At 41.4% G+C, this 22,459-nt stretch overlaps 1 protein-coding gene across 3 annotated transcripts in view; it reads right to left on the minus strand.

The window, feature by feature from the left end:
* Positions 1–22,459, minus strand: part of abca2 (ATP-binding cassette, sub-family A (ABC1), member 2) — a 178,220-nt gene that overhangs the window by 80,023 nt on the left and 75,738 nt on the right. For all 3 annotated transcript variants that reach the window (XM_034171301.1, XM_034171302.1, XM_034171300.1), the window contains 10 exons: positions 17,881–17,994; positions 16,230–16,406; positions 14,871–15,092; positions 13,257–13,630; positions 12,564–12,723; positions 10,638–10,766; positions 8,323–8,490; positions 4,319–4,415; positions 1,287–1,460; positions 391–493 (listed from right to left, as the gene is read on the minus strand). In XM_034171301.1, the coding sequence (XP_034027192.1) occupies positions 391–493; positions 1,287–1,460; positions 4,319–4,415; positions 8,323–8,490; positions 10,638–10,766; positions 12,564–12,723; positions 13,257–13,630; positions 14,871–15,092; positions 16,230–16,406; positions 17,881–17,994 (1,718 nt within the window). The remainder of the gene's footprint in view (positions 1–390; positions 494–1,286; positions 1,461–4,318; positions 4,416–8,322; positions 8,491–10,637; positions 10,767–12,563; positions 12,724–13,256; positions 13,631–14,870; positions 15,093–16,229; positions 16,407–17,880; positions 17,995–22,459) is intronic.

Genomic DNA, 22,459 nt, shown 5'->3' on the forward strand with positions numbered 1-22,459 from the left:
TAAATGATGCAAAGTTTCTATAATGAGTGTGAATGGCATGTGAGTCCAGAATGGTTTTAGTACCTTTGACCTCAACAGTGTTTAGAAGAACTCAAATCTTTATTTTTTCCCTGTTAAATATTTTTGTTAATTTACTGTCTAAATGTATTTATAAATTGTTTAAGTGCAGGTGCTCTCCAGATTAATAAATATTAAAATTCACTACATATTTTGATGGCCCACACGTGAGGCACAATTAATCTCAAAGATTAATAATTAGAAATATTTAAATTCACTACAATTGTAACACAAATGTATATATAGACCAAAGTGTATGTTCAAGCAGAACTTAAAAACATAAAAACAGGTGTGAACATGACTACAAATGTAAATGAAAAGAAAACGTCTTACTCATCTCTGGTGTAACACGGGTAGGGGAACATCTGGACGTAGTTACCAGGCTCCACCACATCGTGGCCCACAAATGTGTTGATGATGGCTCTCTCTATCATATCTAAATCAACAAAGTGATAAACAGAGAAATAAGCATAGTGCTTCTGCAACAGATGCACAGGTATTTGATTTACTGAGGTATAAAATAGATTGTGTAATAGTCTTCAAATCATTAATGCAGGCACTCACCCTCTACAGTTTTCATTACACACACATACCCTGACAGTACATGTGATAAATATATTCAGCTTTAACCTTACAACAATGAAGTAGGCTACACCCCCCCCCCCCAACACCCCAATGGTTTCCAGTGGTACTGCTCCATTTCATCCATATCTGAAAGCTTTCAGAAAACACATATGGACAACAAGTGTAGGCACTGTGTGGACAGAAGACACTGTCCACATCTCTATTTAACACTGAGCATAAATTAGCCTTTAGTAGCCTGTCAGTCTCTCTTGTGCTGGTTCTTTTGCGCTGTTCTGGATAAACTATATATATGTCAGATAAGCAGCTGCTCCGGTCTCTGCTTCCTGAATAAAAGATGATTTCCAGTGAGAAAGTGCTTGCACCGGCATCTTCACAGGTGCACTCACTTCAGGACCGGAGTGGTAAGCACTTTACCAGAATAAATCTTTTTCCTAATAAAAACAAAGTAAACAATGCATTTGACACCACAGTCTCGTGCCCCAGTGGACCTTCGTGCACCTCTTGATTTCCAGTCACCTGCAGATTGCACTAAAAACAACAAACCTATTTCAAGAGGTTCTGACCACGACACACAGCTGCAAGAAATCCAACGTAAACACGTGCATTGCTGTATTTAAATTCAGAACTGCATTTACGTCACGTACCTTGAATCCAGACAAAGCCGTAGAGGAAGTAGAACTTCCCCCCAGTATTTGGACCAGGACGCCAGTAGGCCCGACGAATTTCATTGGTCTTCTCCGTAAAGCTGGAGTTCTGTCTAATTTTGTACAGGACGTGAGGTGGCAGGGAACCATCCTTGTTAGTCTGGAAAATCACACCTGAGAAGAAGAGGAAGTCTCAGGGTGATGATATCAGAGGTTCAAAAGCATTCCTAACACTTTGAGGCTCAGGTCATCAAGATTCATTTAGACAGAAAAATAACATGTTAAATAAAAGATGGACAAAGTGCAAAAAATATGATCAGATAACTTTTTTTATTTCAACAATGTCCAAAGGTAAATATAATGCAATGCTAAAATACCCTCAACTCAACTTTATTTATAAAGCACTTTGTTTCAGCTGCAGCTGATTTTAAAGTGTTGTACACAAAGAGACATATAAAAGGTAACAAACCACGAAGAACAAATAAAACAAAAACAAATAAAAAACAGTTAAAACAGCCAAAACAGATTGAGAATCTCATTCTGGGTTAAAAGCCAGTACATAAAAGTGGGTTTTAAGATTGGTTTTAAAAACAGAAAGTGAAGAGGCCTGTCTGATGTGGAGCGGTAACTCATTCCACATCTTTGGAGCCACAACAGAAAAAGCTCGGTCCCATCTGAGCATACGCTTGCACCTCGGCACCTCCAGGAGGAGCTGATCAGCTGACCGGAGGTGACAAGCAGGGGCGTAACAATGAAGCAGCTCAGAGAGGTAGAGTGGGGCAAGGCCATTTAAAGATTTAAAAACAAATAAAAGAATCTTAAAATGAATTCTAAAATGCACAGACAGCCAGTGGAGGGAGGCCAGGACAGGTGTAATGTGCTCCCTCTTACGTGCACCAGTTAGCAGATGGGCAGCAGCATTCTGAACTAGCTGGAGACGTGCAAGGGAGGACTGGCTAATTCCATAATAAAGTGCATTACAGTAATCCAGCCGGGAGGTAATAAAAGCATGGATTGCTGTTTCAAAGTGCTGCTGTACAAGAAAAGGCTTAACCTTAGCAAGCTGCCTTAAGTGAAAGAAACTCGATCTGACTACTGCACTGATTTGGTGGTCCAATTTAAAATTGTTGTCCATCTTAAAACCCAAGTTTGTGACAGTAGATTTCAAAAAGGCTGACAAAGGCCCCAGATCAACAAGTGAGGAAGAACAGGAGCTGCTAGGGCCAAAAACAATCACCTCCGTTTTCTTTTCATTAAAATTAAGAAAATTCAATGCCATCCAGGCTTTAACATCCTCAAGGCAGGACAAAAGGGGCTGAAGAGAAGAGGTACCATTTTTCTTTAGGGAGACATATAGCTGGCTATCATCAGCATAGCAGTGAAAGCTGATGCCATGCTTTCTGAGAATGGACCCCAGGGGAAGCAAATACAGGGAGAAGAGTAGGGGTCCAAGAATTGAACCCTGTGGGACCCCATATAAAAGTGGAGCGGAAGAGGACTCACAAACCCCGAGGCCAACACACATAGTCCTACCAGTTAAGTAGGACCTGAACCAGTCCAGGACACTACCACCGATGCACCGATGATCAGATAACTTTTTTTATTTCAACAACGTCCGAAGGTAAATATAATGCAATCCTAAAATACCCTCAGCCATATGAGCATAAAAACAGGACACAGAATGTAAACTTTTGACCTCTTAAAATAGGTCAAGGTTAGCCAGTAATTATGGCTCCATTTATGTCTAGTTGTTTGTTTTTCTTTCTGGTAGAAAACTAGTGAGAAACCACCCAGCATCCTAGTGGTTTCAGTGGGAGGTTGGGAAAGCCTGCATGTGGGATATGTTACAGAGCCGGAAGAAGTGTATCTGGGGCTTACTCTACTCCAGGGGTGCTCAAGTTCGGTCCTCGAGAGCTACCTTCCTGATACTCTTAGTTGTCTCCCTGCTCCAACACACCTGAATCCAATGAAAGACTCGTTAGCAGGCTTTTAATGAGCCTTTCATTGGATTCAGGTGTGTTGGAGCAGGGAGACAACTAAGAGTATCAGGAAGGTAGCTCTCGAGGACCGAACTTGAGCATCCTGCTCTACTCCATCTTGACGAACCCATAACTGGATAAAGCGATGGAACGTGGGCTACTCAGTGGTGCGACGATAGAAGCCTGAACACACCCCTATCTTAGACTCCAAATCAGCTAAGATAACAGGCTAACCTCAGTTTGGGTGTTAATTAAATTGTACTTTTGGGGACTGTGCAATGGTTCATAACAGTTTGCTTTGTTGTGGGAATTAAGAAAATATGACCCACTTTATTTTATCAGTAATCATGTATTAAGCATGTATTAAACAGATTAAGCTACAGATAACTGCAAAACAAAATGAGAATTTCACTCATCGCAAATATTGCAGCACGGACATTTTAGATGATCTTTTCAGACATTTCACCACATAAAATATATTATTTCAAGTACTTGCAATAAGATTCTCAAAATGACAAGACAGCCCTCCACAACAGCTCGCGGCCTCTGAACTAAAGACGACATGTGAGTTAGAGCTCAGCTCAGCAAGCTGCCAATCAAAGCGACCAAACCCCTCATGGACAGAGGGCTGAAGATGAACTGAAGCGAAGTCCCTTCATTCTCAAGTTAATCCCAGGGTGCAGTTGTGCACCTCGGAGAGCAGCACACTGACACAAATGTGTGAACAGATGAATGTGAGGCATTATTGTGAAGCGTTTTGAACACCTACATCAGAGAGAACAGTGGTGCAGAATTGTGGTTTAATCATAAAACTGAATCACAAAGACTTAATTTACACGAATCCGTCAGACAAGTAAGATGCAGATGCTTCAGTTTGTATGTGTCATTTTACAGAGCTTTTTTTTGCAGGAACACATTCCTTGTTGTGGCTGGGTGCTGAATGGTGGCCAGTGTCTAAAAACATCTGTTGTCAATGACTATGATCTGTTTTTCAGTTTGACATTGATCAGGCTGATAGAGGGCAGACGGATGAGCTTCATGATGATGACTCACTTGCAAACACAGACACATTGTCCTGGTAGGCCTGGTTCAGGGTGTAGTTGACAATGCCGTCCTCGTCAAGAAAGCCCTTGAAGATGTCCACACTGACCTAGAAGCCAAGAGCAGAGGCAGAAATAAATTTCGCCACCGGAAAAAGATACGTCATAAATAGGATGACTATACTTAGACCTGAAGACAAAGGCTACAAACATCATATTACAGCACGGTCTGCATGTCTGAGCATGAATCAATAAGGCTGCGTTTCACTGCCTTTGTCTGCCAAGACGTCCGTCGTCTCTCTGCGGAAGATCTAACATACACTAATGAAGATTATATTAACCATGGGCAACTGTATTCTAAGGCACACTGACTAATAGACATGAAAAAAGAGGTTTATATACACATTATATATATATATATATATATATATATATACATATATATATATATATATATATACATACATATATACATACATACACACACACACACACACATATATATATATATATATACACATATATACGAGGTCTATTAGAAAAGTATCCGACCTTATTATTTTTTTCAAAAACCATATGGATTTGAATCACGTGTGATTGTGTCAGACAAGCTTGAACCCTCGTGCACATGCGTGAGTTTTTCCACGCCTGTCGGTTCCGTCATTCGCCTGTGAGCAGGCTTTGAGTGAGGAGTGGTCCACCCCCTCGGCGGATTTTCATTGTCAGGAAATGGCAGAATGATTTGGGCTTTTTTCCCATCAGAATTTTTTCAGAAACTGTTAGAGACTGGCAGCTGGAAACCATTAGAAAAATTTATCTGGCTTTCGGTGAAAATTTTACAGGCTTCACAGAGAATAAGGATTGTTACTACAGCTTTAAGGATGGCTTTAAGGACGCTCGGCGTGTCGCGCTCCATGCCGCCATCGAGAGCCACAAACCACCGGATCATTTCTAAACGGATGGCTCTGTGGATCCGAGACTGTCGTGTGCACTTTCTCTGGTTATCACAAGAGCTGGACATCAACCATTTCCAGCAGATTTCACTTTTAACAAGAGATTTTGTCATGGAAAGCCGAGCGGAGGCTTCGCGTGTCACGACCGATTTGCTGATGGTGCGCGACAAAGGAACACCTCCTTTTTGGTCTCACAGGACGGCTTTGAGATGGCGTTCAGACAGCTGTCGGTGGTTTTTCCATTGAGTGATTATCCGAGAAATTGTGGATGTGCCTGGACATGCCAGAACATGTCCCGTGAGGCTTCATCACGGCGTTGCTTTGTGCCATGCGGCACCGCCGCGACGCGCGGAATTCCTCCGCATGTCTGTCTCAATGTGCCGAAAAACTGCTGATGTCCACGTCTTTTCACAATTCCTGTGCGAGTTAGACGACGTCCCGGATAAAACACAGCGTCCAGTTTGGAAATGAACGGCACATTCCACTGTTACAGGAGCTTCTGTCATGGAAAGAGGAGCGGAGGCTTCACGCGTCGCGGCTGTGCCGCATGGCGCACAGCAACGCCATGATGAAGCCTCACGGGACATGTTCTGGCATGTCCAGGCACATCCACAATTTCTCGGATAATCACTCGATGGAAAAACCACCGACAGTTGTCTGAACACCATATCAAAGCCGTCCTGTGAGACCAAAACAGAGGTGTTCCTTTGTCTCGCTCCATCAGCAAATCGGTCGTGACACGCGAACCCTCCGCTCGGCTTTCCATGACAAAATCTCGTTAAAAGTGAAATCTGTCAGAAAATGGCTGATGTCCAGCTCTTGTGATAACCAGAGAAAGAGCACACGACAGTCTCGGATCCACAGAGCCATCCGTTTAGAAATGATCCGGTGGTTTGTGGCTCTCGATGGCGGCACGGAGCGCGGCGCGCCGAGCGTCCTTAAAGCCATCCTTAAAGTTGTAGTAACACTCCTTATTCTCTGTGAAGCCCGTAAAATTTTCACCGAAAGCCAGATAAATTTTTCTAATGGTTTCCAGCTGCCAGTCTCTAACAGTTTCTGAAAAAATTCTGATGGGAAAAAAGCCCAAATCATTCCGCCATTTCCTGACAATGAAAATCCGCCGAGGGGGTGGACCACTCCTCACTCAAAGCCTGCTCACAGGCGAATGACGCAACCGACAGGCATGGAAAAACTCACGCATGCGCACGAGGGTTCAAGCTTGTCTGACACAATCACATGTGAATCAAATCCATATGGTTTTTGAAAAAAATAATAAGGTCGGATACTTTTCTAATAGACCTCGTACACACACACACACACACACACACACTCAACAAAAATATAAACGCAACAATTTTGGTATTGCTCCCATTTTGTATGAGATGAACTTAAAGATCTAAAACTTTTTCTACATACACAATATCACCATTTCCCTCAAATATTGTTCACAAACCAGTCTAAATCTGTGATAGTGAGCACTTCTCCTTTGCTGAGATAATCCATCCCACCTCACAGGTGTGCCATATCAACATGCTGATTAGACACCCTGATTAGTGCACAGGTGTGCCTTAGACTGCCCACAATAAAAGGCCACTCTGAAGGTGCAGTTTTGTTTTATTGGGGGGGGGATACCAGTCAGTATCTGGTGTGACCACCATTTGCCTCATGCAGTGCAACACATCTCCTTCGCATAGAGTTGATCAGGTTGTCAATTGTGGCCTGTGGAATGTTGGTCCACTCCTCTTCAATGGCTGTGCAAAGTTGCTGGATATTGGCAGGAACTGGTACACGTTGTCGTATACGCCGGTCCAGAGCATCCCAAACATGCTCAATGGGTGATATGTCTGGTGAGTATGCCGGCCATGCAAGAACTGGGACATTTTCAGCTTCCAAGAATTGTGTACAGATCCTTGCAACATGGGGCTGTGCATTATCTTGCTGCAACATGAGGTGATGTTCTTGGATGTATGGCACAACAATGGGCCTCAGGATCTCGTCACGGTATCTCTGTGCATTCAAAATGCCATCAATAAATGCACCTGTGTTCTTCGTCCATAACAGACGCCTGCCCATACCATAACCCCACCGCCACCATGGGCCACTCGATCCACAACACTGACATCAGAAAACCGCTCATCCACACGACGCCACACATGCTGTCTGCCATCTGCCCTGGACAGTGTGAACAGGGATTCATCCGTGAAGAGAACACCTCTCCAATGTGCCAAACGCTAGCGAATATGAGCATTTGCCCACTCAAGTCGGTTACGACGATGAACTGGAGTCAGGTCGAGACCCCGTTGAGGATGACAAGCATGCAGATGAGCTTCCCTGAGACGGTTTCTGACAGTTTGTGCAGAAATTCTTTGGTTATGCAAACCGATTGTTTCAGCAGCTGTCTGAGTGGCTGGTCTCAGACGATCTTGGAGGTGAACATGCTGGATGTGGAGGTCCTGGGCTGGTGTGTTACACGTGGTCTGCGGTTGTGAGGCTGGTTGGATGTACTGCCAAATTCTCTGAGACGCCTTTGGAGACGGCTTATGGTAGAGAAATTAACATTCAATACACGAGCAACAGCTCTGGTTGACATTCCTGCTGTCAGCATGGCAATTGCACGCTCCCTCAAATCTTGCGACATCTGTGGCATTGTGCTGTGTGATAAAACTGCATCTTTCAGAGTGGCCTTTTATTGTGAGCAGTCTAAGGCACACCTGTGCACTAATCATGGTGTCTAATCAGCATCTTGATATGGCACACCTGTGAGGTGGGATGGATTATCTCAGCAAAGGAGAAGTGCTCACTATCACAGATTTAGACTGGTTTGTGAACAATATTTGAGGGAAATGGTGATATTGTGTATGTGGAAAAAGCTTTAGATCTTTGAGTTCATCTCATACAAAATGGGAGCAAAACCAAAAGTGTTGCGTTTATATTTTTGTTGAGTGTGTGTGTATGTATATATATATATATATATATGTTATAGAGAAAAACACACCTCTGAGGAGAAAACTGAAACATACACGCACAGCTATAATTGCTGGGACACCTCTTACGTTCTACAGACCTTAGACATGAAGTGTGTCCAGCCACAGGCAGCGTTGTCGATAGTGTCCAGCTGCTCCAGCAGGGTGGACGTATTAGGAAGACTGTAGTTTCCCTCCATCAAACTCTGCATTAAATTGCTGTCTGTGGCATTCAACAGTTCTGGGTGCTGATGAAGCTCTGATGACAGCTAGAGAGTGAAGGGAAGAATAAAGTTTACGGTACGACTGCACAGGAAAAATGTGCTCCAGTCACATTTTTTCACACAGCCAAGAGACGACTATCAGCACTGGAACTAACTGGAAAATGGATGTTTACAACCCAATGAAAAAATGGCTGCAATGATTTAAATCAACTGCTTCAATCTGAAATATTATATATCGCCAACTCTAATAATACAGCAGCTAGTGGTGTGAAAAGAACGCGACTGTAAATCCTACAAATGTGAAGGAGTCATCGCACAACACTCCGTGCACAGTGTGTGTCTGTGTGTTTGTGTCTATGTAAGACTGTGGCAGGTTAATGTTTGGGATCAGTAGAATCAGATTAGCATAAACTGCAGCACTGAAGATCTTTTATTAATTTGATATGTAGCTAACTAAAAAGCTCAGAAGTCACCAAAAATCTAGCTGTGTCCATGAGATATCTGCGCAAGCAGCTGAATGTAGCGATGAGCATAAGGAAAGGAACAGTAAAGACAAATTTCATATTTGTAATTAAAACTGCACAAAATAATAATAAAAAAAACATCTGCACCTTTTTGATATTTGGCACCAGTTCAGCTTTCATTCCTACTAAACCAGTGATGTGGGTGAATGAGGTCAGTCCATAATGATTACTGTACTGTTCAGAGTTTTGTGTTGTGTATGTAAAAACGGTGTCTCAGTAACCATTTGTGGTAGGTTTTTTTTTTCCCCCCATCCCAACCTGCAGCTGAGGAAGTCTGGGAATTTGGGAACTGAGGACACTAATTGTTGAAGCTTTGTAGGTGGAATTCTTTCTCATTCTTGTTTGATGTACGACTTCAGTTGTTCAACAGTCCGGGGTCTTCGTTGTCGTATTGTGCGCTTCATAATGCGCCACACAGTCTTGCTGAAATAAGCAGGGACATCCCTGAAAAAGACGTTGCTTGGATGGCAGCATGTGTTGCTCCAAAACCTGGATGTACCGTTCAGCTTTAATGGTGCCATCGCAGATGTGTAAGTTGCCCATGCCATGGGCACTAATACACCCCCATACCATCACAGATGCTGACTTTTGAACTTTGCACTGGTAACAATCTGGATGGTCTTTTTCCTCTTTTGTCTGGAGGACACGATGTCCATGATTTCCAAAAAACAACTTGAAATGTGGACTCATCAGACCACAGCACACTTTTCCACTTTGCGTCTGTCCATTTCAAATGAGCTCGGGCCCAGAGAAAGCAGATGTTGTTGTTGTCTGGATGTTGTTGATGTTTGGCTTTTGCTTTGCATGGTAGAGTTTTAACTTACACTTACTTACACTAGATGTAGAGACGAACTGTGTTAACTGACAATGGTTTTCAGAAGTGTGCCTGAGCCCATGCGGTAAGAACCTTTACACAATGTCAGTTTTTAATGCAGTGCTGCCTGAGGGATCAAAGGTCACGGGCATTCAATGTTGGTTTTTGGCCTCGCCACTTACGTGTAGAAAGTTCTCCAGATTCTCTGAATCTTCTAATTATATTATAGACTGTAGATGATGGAATCCCTAAATTCCTTGCAATTGAACGTTGAGAAAGATTGTTCTTAAACTGTTGGGCTATTTTTTCACTCAGCTGTTCACAAAGTGGTGATCCTCGCCCCATCTTTGCTTGTGAATGGCTGAACCTTTTGGGGATGCTCCTTTTATACCCAATCATGACACTCACCTGTTACCAATTAACCTGTTCATCTGTGGAATGTTCCAAACAGGTGTTCTTTGAGCATTCATGTTGCCCCTGTCCCAGCTTTTTTGAAATGTGTTGCAGGCATCCATTTCAAAATGAGCAAATATTTGCTCAAAAACAAAAAAAGTCTATTAGGCCCAACTTCACTGAAATTGGGATTGTGTTTTAAGAATGCCTAATCTGAATTTTATCAAACTTGGTACATATGTTAGGCCACCAGGTGGGAAGATGTGACTTGATTTTGGTTAGAATCAATCAATGATCATGGTTAGATGTCATGGTCAAATTTCCAGGCCCACTGTAATACGTAGGAAAATGTTTAGTTTTATGGAAATTAGTTCAGGTATAGACGCTCATATAGTATTTTCTCTTCGTGTCTCATGCTTTGAAATGTGGCTGTGACATTGTTGCATGACATTTGTGTGTACCTGTTGGAGCCATGCCAGGTGGTCATGGAGACGGCCCTCCTCCAAAAAAGTTCTCAGCTGGGCAGAAATGTTGAGCCAGACGTGGGTATAGTGAGTCACGTTCCCAACAAATGCAAATGTCTCATTTGCCTAAGAAGAGCAGCAGAGTGTAAACAACTTGTAGTCCATGTGATTTTTTTTAAACCAACTCTCTCATTTGTGGATTAAGGTTTTGACCACTTTCTTTTCTAGAGCACTATAAGCAAACTCACAAAGATAAAAGATCTGCAGTAGTCATGCCACAGTCACTGATAAACAACAGCGCCCATTTGTGCTAACAGACATCTAAAGAAAGAGCCCTGCACTGCAATATGAACCCAACTTATTATTGGTGGAAAGTGTGTGACTAATGCCATCTGTCTGGTATGTAAATAATAACCTGGCGTGTTTAACCATCTCACACTGATCATGTTCCCTGGTGCTGGATGCAGCATTCATGACTGCAAATAAAATGGCAAATGCAGTGATTTAAAGAGTAAGCCGTAAACATCAGTAAATAATTCATGAATGCAACAAACTGTGAACCTGAACTAATATTTAGCAATTTTTCAACATGGGGGAAGCTTTACTTTCACAGTAAAATTTACTCTGCTGGGACTCTGCTGCATTTGATACCATGGATCATCAGCGGATCATCAGGACCATCATGTTTTACTTGATAGACTGGAGAATCAATTTGGGATTACTGGATGTGCCCTTGCGTGGTTTACATCTTACCTGTCGAGTCGTTCTCGTGTTTTGTACAGTAACACTACCTCCAATCTTAGTGACATGAAGTTTGGGGTTCCACAGGAATCCGCCTTAGGCCCCCTGCTTTTCTCCCTTTATGTGGCACCCCTTGGGCATATACTGTGGCGTTTTGGGATTGCCTTTCATTGCTATGCTGATGATACTCAATTGTACATGCCGATATCTGTTGGTAATCTCATTGACATAAAATCATTAGAAGAGTGCCTTGCATGAGTGCGAAGCTGGATGTCTAGTAACTTCCTGCTTTTAAACTCTGATAAGACTGAACTGATGATTCTTAGTCCAGCGAGACATCGGCATCAATTTGACCAGTTAGCTTAGCTTAGGTTCGTATGTTATACATCAGACAGACAAAGTGAGGACCTCTGGGGTAATTTTTGATCTTATGTTCTCCTTTGACCTCCACATTAGAGACATTACGAAGGCTACTTTCTTCCATCTGCGAAATATAGCAAGGGTCCGTCCCATCCTGTCTATGGCTGATGCTGAGACTCTGATACATGCATTTATCTCTTCTAGATTGGATTATTGCAATGCTCTATTTTCTGGTTTACCACAGTCCAGCATTAGGGGTCTTCAGTTGATTCAAAATGCTGCAGCCAGACTTTTGACACAAAGCAGAAAGTTTGACTAAATTACACCCATTTGGCATCTCTTCACTGGCTTCTTGTCTCTGCGAGATCAGATTTTAAAGTTCTGTTATAAAATTGTTCTTGGGCTAGCACTGCCCATGAACAAATGGTACTGAGCTTAGCTGGGTAGGTAACCTGTGATGGACTAGAACCAGAGCTGTAGACTCTTGGCAGCTTCACGCTATGGTATCTGTGGATAACCACTGGCACCATTTGGGCCTTAATGCCTTTATACTTCTTTATTATCAGAGTGAAACTAATTCTATCACAGCATAAATGACTCTTATTAGAATTGAACAGCTTTATTTATATTACTATGATAGAGTTGATCCCACTCTATGATAGAGTTTATATAATTATTTGGAGTGGAACCAAATGGAAACCTGGCAGAGAAATTTTTACTAAAAATTTACTGTGTTGTCACTGACAAAATGTGAAGAACTCTCATTCAATGCTACCACCAAGGAATGTAACAACTGCAGTCAGGACATGATCATCTACTTGCCTTCTGGATGACTTTATCCACCTGAGAACCTATTGGGGAGTAGAGGATCTTGGGATTTGTAGTCATTAAATGCACCAGTAAGCCCAAATTCCTCTGTTCTTTACTGGTGAAGCCCAGAGAACTCATGTTGCCCTGCTTCAAAGCTTCTGGCTCAATGATCCTGAAATTGTAAATTTAAAATTTTTTGATACATTTCATATCACATCACATCAAAATGTGTAACTATTAATTTTTTTAAATGCAGCAACTTGTCCTGCTGAAATATTTACTGTGATTATTTATCCATTTTTCAGACAGATGGCCCTTTCTGAAATCAATATAACAATACAAGCAGTTTTAATGTGCTTGAACCCAACAGAAAGTTTGGATTTGGAATCCTGCTGAAAGGAACATCATCTGACAGAAGTACTCAGGGAATGAGACATGAATGTCACTGCCAAGATAAAACATGGCAAAACAGTGAAATCCTGACCATAAGAAAAGGATAGACTCGACTGCAGCACCACAAAAGTGAAATCAAAATGTCTCCATCTCCGCCAACGTCATTAGTTACATCACATCTCAATAACAACACAAACAAACAAACATGGGTTTAAATAAAAATAGCATGTACAATCTCCTTTTATTTTTAACTAAATATGTATTTTACATAGTCCTGTCACATACATTAGTGATAAAAGTTTTCTATCTCACCTGTTGTTCCCACATAAAATCGGTTGCAGTCCGGCCCAAAGCTGCACAAATGCTGAAAACTGAGAATGAGGATTCTCCGATTCTTCCTTCACTTTTCCTTCTTTACGCCCACCTCCTTGTTCACTTCCCTCCCCCTCCTCACCAGGAACATCAGTTGTGTTGAGGCCCCACACCGTCGCATTGAGAGGCCAGGAGATATTTGCAGAAGATGGGGCCGTTCGACCAGCGCAGGCCCCTTTGGGCAGCAGGCGGGCCAGGCTTGAGAGGAGATCTACATCCTTCAGAAAACGCTCCATGTCTGCTAGGTCTTTTAACAGGGACCCAAGGTGGGACTGAGACAGTGGAACTAAAGAGTTGGCCTGCTCCAGATGAAGCTGGTGGGAGAGAAGAAAGGGTGAAAGGGGGAAGGTAGGACTATTAAATAAATATAACATACTCTAAACCTGCAGAACTAACAAGCTGCATCACCACATTTCTGTAACTCTTTTTTTTATTTATTTTGATATTTTACATTTGCTTGCTTGTGTGAAGCACCTCGAGGCAGCTTTGTCGTGATTGGACGTTATACAAAATTAAATAAATTGCAATGTATATTTCTGACTGAGCAATAACCCTATACAGAAGTGTAGACCTATTTCCAGAGTACAAGTCGTGTTTTGTTTTTTCCACTTGTTTGGGAGGTCCTGCGACTTGTAGACACAACATATAGGGCTTTCCCAGGAATCAAATGCACTGAACTAAATAAACTCCAATAATGAAACAATAAATGCCAATAATAAAATTACACTACAAGAATGCACAAAAATGGCAGATTAAAGAGCTGATTAAAAAAAATTTATCAAATGGACTCGTGCTATTAGTGTTATGTTATTATTGCTATGAGCCAACAATCTGTGTCTATCTGATGATTTCTTGGACAAATTGTGTCAAATAAAAGTCCCTTTGGCTGCTCCCTTAATTTGCACTTGGGGTCACCACAACAGATCTGAGGTGGATCTCCATGTTGAATTGGCACAGGTTTTATGCTGGATGCCCTTCCTGATGCAACTCCACCCCTGTAAGAAATGTGGCAGGGGTGGGGTTTGAACCAGCAACCTTCCGCACTGAAACCAGGTGCACTATCCACTTTGCCACCACCCCTGTCTATACAAACTGTATCAAATAACATCCAATAGGCTGCTCAATCCATGTGTATTTGTCCATCTTGCTTATTTTTGATATTTAACAGGCCTTGTGGTACACACCACAAGCTGGGGGCTTCTTGCTTAAATCCACTGTTCAGTTCTCCGTGTTGCTGTGTGTCAGCAGTCCATGTCCAGCTGACAATTTCTTTGTCCAAACTGCATCAAATAACACCCAATATGTTGTCAAACACGCATTTATTTGTCCATTTTTCCCATTTTTGGAATTTAAAAGTCTGTAGTGTACACATGTCTGTAGTGTACACGTCCTACACGGAGTTCCTGTCCACTGTTAAACTTACCCCTGGGAAACATGGTGGCAAAGTGTGTTCTACATACAGAAAAGGTGCAACTTATACTCCAGATAATACGGTCATGTGTTTTATCATCTACTCAGCTGGGGGCATCAAACTTGGGAAATTCAATGTTGTACCTTCTCAGTTACACTCTGTGTGTTAATCTGCTCTCTCAGCCCGCGGCTCATCTCCTTGAAGCGCTGCGATCTTTGACCCTCCCCTCCACTGCACATTATACTGCGGTAGGCCTGCAGCACAGATTTCTGTCTTTCAGGCACCAGGAAGATCTTATTGAGTTCACCAGTCCCAGCTTCCCCACATGTGAGGACTTCCAACATGGCACCAGTCAAAAGGACCCCCTGTGGAAGACAGAACTACTTTTAAATGTACATGTAAAGGTAATTTTCTCAATGCCACAGAGCATGAAACACTCAAAACACCTGTAGAGGTGTGCAGAGCCCGAAGGCCTTAAACATGTTATAGCCAGGTTGTTGTGTAGCCACTTCAGTTTTAAGCCTGGCTGAGCAACACTGTAATAACAGTAGAGTTAAGAAAGGATTTGTATTCATATCAAGTGTTTTTAAGAACCAGATCACAATTATTTAGTCAAATTTTGTAATATGGCAAAAAAACCTCATATGTAGTTATAGTGTAGGAGACACCAGCCTAATGATACGAGTAAACACCTTTTGGCAGAAAGCTTGTGTTTGTGGATGGCAGTCATAAGAAAAGCTTTAACTATCAGCTGGTGCTTTTAAATCCAAATCGTGCCTGCTACAGGCACCATAAACTATTTATTGCCACTAAGTGTTACACTAGTAACAGCATCCAAGACCGTAACACCTGCTTCCCTTTGGCAACACCCCCCACACCTCCTCCTCCACATCAACAAAAAGGACATGATGCAGCTTTTGTTACTCTAGACAAACCACATTCTTGGTTAGAGGACGTAGCTTTCTAATGTGGTTTCCTGAGGGAGGGCTGTCTGAACGATACTCCTATCCACCATCTTGGATGCCCAGTGCTACATTGGCCACCACTACTACTGTCCCTGTTTCACAGGGAGCGACTCGCATACACTAAACGTGCACATGCAGGCCGGTAAAACAATGAAAACAACAAACAGAAAAGCTAATGCTGCAACACAGAGGGGGTATTGCTTCATGATATACGTATTTACTGTACATGAAAATAGTTGTTTCTATGTAAGTCATTTCTGTTGCCTCTCCCATTTTTTTCTGGGTCACCACAGTAGATCTTATTTGGATCCACACATTTGTTTGGCAGATATTTTACGCCAGATAGCCTTCATGGTGCAAATTCCACATTTACATAAAGAACAGGGCACAGGTGGCTTTGAATCAGGAACTTTCTGTTTTGGAAGTAAATTCACTAATTGCTTGCACCGCCATGCAGCTGTTGGCCGCTATATTGTTTAAAACTTGCCTTCAGCTCCAGTTCTTATTGTATAAACCATAGTTCCCCAGCAGATGTACCTCCACCTCCTTCATTTCCTGTTGGTCATTTCTCTCACTTCCGGTGACTTCAGTAAGTCCCAAAGCCTGAGACATCAGTTTGAGCAGTGCCTGCTTGTGGGTTGCTTTAGTCGGATCGCGTAAGGCTTTGTGAATCAGGCCTCCATCCAGAGCATGCATACCACAAAGCACCTTCTCCTGGAGGAACAAAAAAAATATGGAAAATATCACAAGATGGCATTACTCAAAAGAATAATGCAAACATATTGATCCGATGCTGATTATGAGCCGGAATTTATGTTTATGATGCAAAAAGATGGTTGTTTTGCAACTTGGCAAAGACATGTTGTCTAATAAGTTTCCTTCTACTCCAAAAACAACCTGAATAAATGAACGGAAAAGCAATGAGTAGCCACATTCCAATATTTGTGCATATCATGATACACTTAAGTATCGATTCATACCCTTAAACAACCTTTGAAAGTACTTATAGACAAACCTCTACAGCCATTCTACTTCATGTACAATTGTGGGTTTAGACACTGGGGCTGCATGATTTGAAGAAAAAGTCATACTGGTTATTGTGGGACATATTGCAATTGTGATATGGTAAATGTGTGGTCTTGTAATGCTGAAGTCAGCTCCTTAAGAATTTGGGCATTGACAATGTTTCCAGTATTGCCTCTGGGCACAAAACAATCAAGATATGCTTGTAGTGTAGACCATTCACTTTACTTCAATTCAGTTTAATCTAGCTCAATTCCATTCTGTCACTGTGATTGATAATGATGTACATACAGTAGAGCCTGGATTTGTAGTTTTCCAATACTTGAAAATTAATGAACGGATGACAAGAAAAACTGGTTAAGAATCCATCTCTCTGCCCAAGTAATAACAGCAACACCACTGTGACATCTGTCAACCAAGGGAGCATGTGCAATCACAATTCTGATTTTCCCTCAGATCTATTCTGAGGAAAATCATACAAACACCAATACAATCAAAGAACAATTTCAGCAACCATTCACCACAGTTCTTCTGACCAATTTCCACTTATGTAACTTAATATGTGAATTAAGATTGTACCATAATTGTCTTAAAAGGTGTGTTTTGGCAAAGGTCTTAGTCAATGGGGTCTCCACTAAACGTTGCCCAAATACATGACTCTAGTTATGCATCTATCTGCCATAGCCATTAGCATCTTCATGCCCATGGATACTACTGACTAGTAGAAGAAATTATGGGACAGATAGTCTTGTACACACTACAGATGTCTCATCTATGTGAACACCAATAAAGTGTTTGCCATCCTTGCATACCTTTGTTATGTCATAAGGTGTATTTCTTTCAAATATGTTCAAGAAAGAATGAGGAAAAAAATGACACAAATATGGATCACCAAAAGTTAACTCTTGCCTGATGAAAAAACTTCAAACTATCAAAATTGTGTCCAAAATACCACCTTTCACGACATCTTGTAAACAAACAAAAACAAACTGGGGTAATCACATAACCTCAGCCCCTCCTCCAGAGTTGTGCAGAGGTGCGTGATGCTCACATTTCTGTCTCATGTTAAGTTGCAGCTAGTTGTTGGGTTTAGGTGTTCTTATGAATGGCAGTGAGTGAGTGAGTGAGTGAGTGAGTGAGTGAGTGAGTGAGTGAGAAGACGTACCTCCAGATGAAGGATTTTGTCTCCACTTTTGTGTCTGTTGCATTTGGCTCCCTGAATTAAATTTTGTGTCCCTCCACCATCTCTGGGATAAGTACCAAAAATAAGAGTGTACGCCTACAAAACACAGACACACACGCAAAAGTGAGATCAGAGAGCATATAAACTCAAATCAAAGTTACTTACATTGTGTTTTAAAGTCAAAACATTCACAGTGCTTTGCAACAAACAGAACCAGTCAAATGCTTGGACCCACTTTCCCAGTCCACTGAATGAGAACGTGTGTCCAAATTTCAGAAGAAACTGATCAAAACTATTCACCAGTTACACAGTTAATGCTTATAGCTGTGCTGAGACGACATTGCTGCAGAAAACTGACCGAAACCTAACTTCATCGACCAATAAAAATGCACCTCCTTCAGCACCAGACTATGGTACACAACCTTTGTTGCTTCAGGTTTAATTTTTCATGGCGTAGCTTCAACAAGGTGCTGTAAACATTCTTCAGAAAATCTGGCCCTTTTTACCATCACAGTGTCATGCAGGTCTGACACCATTACACCAGCACCATGAATTCTGTCAATTAATCATCTCAGTCAAAGAATCTACAAGTACACTTGAGATAACCCCAACTTGTAATTAGTCTTTGAGATGTTTCTCCACTCATCTACATCACAAGTGCACTGTAATGTGGTTTATACTGTCCAGTGCAGTGAGGAATAATCAGACTTCTATATGCTGGAAAAGCTAAACAGTATAGCTCCTTCTGTGCAGGTGCTCGTTCCAAGACCGTCATCGACAACATGACTTGTAATAACTCAGCGGACAGCAGTGTTGCCAGACAGCTGTGAGGCCAAGGTAAGTAGCTGGCAGTATTACCTGTCATTTTAAGAAGGTTCTTTACATTTAGTGTGGTAATTGTGTTTTCAGTTTGCCCTGTGCCTGATGTAGCTGGTTAACCCGTGACAGTCACAGACATGAAATGTAATTCACTTTTAGTTCTTGTTGATATCTGGGAAAGATGCATGCAGGCGATTGCTATCAGAGAGAACCCACCAATTTTCCACACCACCACTAATTTACAAAATGACAGGATCCTTACTACAATTTGCATGACTGCCGCAGAATTTTACATTGCCCCGTTTTTTTTCATCTGGAGATGCGTGTTTCTGCACACCAACGATGATGTAATTGAGTACAGCCGCATCTGAGCCGATCTGAATGCACAATTAATCTGTTTACGATGCATCTCGTGCATGTCTGCAAAAAAAGAACACAAGAGTGAGAATTTTCTGACAGTGAGCTATTGGCTAAAGAAGCCTGTATACATATATTGGGTGAACTGCATTTTTATTCTCCCCCCCCAAAAAAAGAAAAAAAAAAGGGGGGGGTGAATATGATGAAATATTAAATACAAATAAAAAAACGTCAGTGATTAAATTAAAAAGGCAATACAGACAATGGTTTTTGTTCAGGTTAGGTCTGAGAGTATGCACTGGTGCAGCACGCTGCTTCCTACACCACACGACAGAACCACCTGGGGTCCTGGGTAACAACCACAGACAGACAATTGGTCCTTCTAACTGCAACAGACAAGTGAAACACGTGCGTGTTGGATCACGCCCAGACAAACATGCAACGTGTATACAATGTTGTGAATGATATTCCCCTACAATGAAAATCAATCAATAAATAAATTAATTTAATTAAACTAATGGCTTTTTCTGTCGGTGTCTATCTCTCAGTGCATTCAGAGTGACTGCACAATGCTGTCTTGTCTCATTTTAAAGAGCTACATCACTGAACAAAACACTGATTCTGACAAACTTTAAGCTACACCAACTTTGTAGACATGTTTAAAGAAAACACACACACAGAAGTTAAACTGAAAAAGAGCTAGAAGTCATTATACGTTCTACCTGTACAGCTCTGACTCCCCTCACTCACTCATCAGTCCCCACAATGAGTGCAGGGCAATGAAACATGCAGTCAATAAGAACCAATATCTAAAAGATAAGTAAACAGGGCGGACCAAGATGAAGGCAATACTGAAGAGTGTGGACTTCTCATTTTCTTTATATTATTATGTTGTTTGTTTTTCTATTTTATGTTTCTTCAACTTTGTAAAACTTGTTAGTCTTAGAATGTTCCAATCAGAGGGTCACCCCTTTGAGTCTGGTCTGCTTGAGATTTCTTCCTCAAATCATCAGAGGGAGTTTTTCCTTACCACTGTCGCCTGTGTGCTTGCTCTAGGGGTTGGTAAGGTTAGACCTTACTTGTATGAAGCGCCTTGAGGCAGCTTGTTGTGATTTGGCGCTACATAAATAAATGAAAATGAAGAACACCTCTATGCGGTTATCCCTACTTAAAACACGGGCAGGTAGGGGTACTGGAGGAGCAGTGACTTTCTAGGGTGTGGGCTGCTGCTCCAAGAGAATAGGAAGGGAAACCCTGAAGCTGCTAAAGCATGAAAAGGGGAAAACCAAACAAACATACAAACCGATTCTCCATCTGAAGCATCAACACAAACAATCTCATTTTGTACAGAAGAAAAAAACAAACAAAAAACAATTAAATACTGGAATAATCCAATGCTCAAAACATCTAAGAAACCACATTTGTTTCTTTTTAGCTCCACAAGACAACAAAAACAAAAGACCCACACATTGTTTTGGCACGTCAAACAGAAGTAACCACTGTTATATGTTTGCTACTCAGTGAAAGAATTTAACTTTTAATTTACATATGCAGCATGTCATCAATAGTAACTTGTGAGACACATTGTTACATTCAAACAGACGTGAGGATTGTTATTTAACTTTTGAAATAGCATGCGTTCTGGTACGTGTGAGGAAAAACTACACTTAATCACAACAAAGAATTCACCAACAAAAAAGCTCTACTCAATGCACGGATCCTGGTTACACAGGTGACAACAGGAGGATGCAATTACAGCAACTGAACAGAAATAAAAGACAACAGCGACAATTCGACTGGATTCCTGCAAAAGCTGAAGGAGAAAAAAAAAAATCAATACGTTCACTTGGTCATAATATGTTATAGAAAGTAAATGCACTTTGTGACCATAAGTTGTTCCTTCTACTGCGTTTACCTGTTGCATCACCAGTTTCATGGTGGAATGGTGCAGAGAAGGACTTCAAATTCAAGAAAACATAATATGACACTGTTACAATTAGTTAATATATTACTTTTAAAACCCCTTGAATTAGAGCTAAAATTCTACACTAGATGCACATCTTGATTGTATTCTTTTCACCTCCTTTGTGGTGATGGTCAGAAGCAAAAATCCAGAATTGTGTAACTGTGCAAACACTTAGAAGTGGAGAAAATACGAGGTCTATTAGAAAAGTATCCGACATTATTATTTGTTTCAAAAACCATATGGATTTGAATCACGTGTGATTACATCAGACATGATTCATCCCTCGTGGGCATGCGAGAGTTTTTTCACGCCTGTCGGTTACGTCATTCGCCTGTGGGCAGTCTTTGAGTGAGGAGTGGCCCACCCTCTCGTTTTTTCATTGTTTAGGAATGGCTCAGAGACTGCTGCTTTGTTTGATCAAAATTTATTCAAAAACTGTAAGGCACAACTGAGTGGACACCATTCGATAAATTCAGCTTGTTTTCGGTAAAAATTTTAAGGGCTGATGAGAGATTTTGGTCTGGTAGTGTCGCTTTAAGGACGACCCACGGCGCCTGACGGCGATCTGCACTCTGAGGCGGCGGCGTCTCGCTGTTTCAAGCTGAAAACTTCCACATTTCAGGATCTGTTCACCCAGGTCGTCGTCAGAGAACAGAGAACTTTCAGAAGAGGTCGGCATGAGGAGTCTGTGCGGACATTCCACTGTTAAAGGAGATTACACCAATAACCAGTAAAAATCTATTTAAGCATAAAAATTCAAAAAGAAAAAATAATATAGCACCTTCAACTGCACCACAGACTAAAACAGTTAAATGTGGTCTATTAAACATTAGGTCTCTCTCTTCTAAGTCCCTGTTAGTAAATGATATAATAATTGATCAACATATTGATTTATTCTGCCTTACAGAAACCTGGTTACAGCAGGATGAATATGTTAGTTTAAATGAGTCAACACCCCCGAGTCACACTAACTGCCAGAATGCTCGTAGCACGGGCCGAGGCGGAGGATTAGCAGCAATCTTCCATTCCAGCTTATTAATTAATCAAAAACCCAGACAGAGCTTTAATTCATTTGAAAGCTTGACTCTTAGTCTTGTCCATCCAAATTGGAAGTCCCAAAAAACAGTTTTATTTGTTATTATCTATCGTCCACCTGGTCGTTACTGTGAGTTTCTCTGTGAATTTTCAGACCTTTTGTCTGACTTAGTGCTTAGCTCAGATAAGATAATTATAGTGGGCGATTTTAACATCCACACAGATGCTGAGAATGACAGCCTCAACACTGCATTTAATCTATTATTAGACTCAATTGGCTTTGCTCAAAATGTACAGACAAAGAGTCAGAACTCTATTGAGCCGAGTATTCCTTTAACTTTAACTAGTAATGACTTCATGACTTTCTTTGCTAATAAAATTTTA

The sequence above is a fragment of the Thalassophryne amazonica genome, chromosome 5 (assembly GCF_902500255.1).
Source record: "Thalassophryne amazonica chromosome 5, fThaAma1.1, whole genome shotgun sequence".
In the NCBI taxonomy this organism is placed as follows: domain Eukaryota; kingdom Metazoa; phylum Chordata; class Actinopteri; order Batrachoidiformes; family Batrachoididae; genus Thalassophryne; species Thalassophryne amazonica.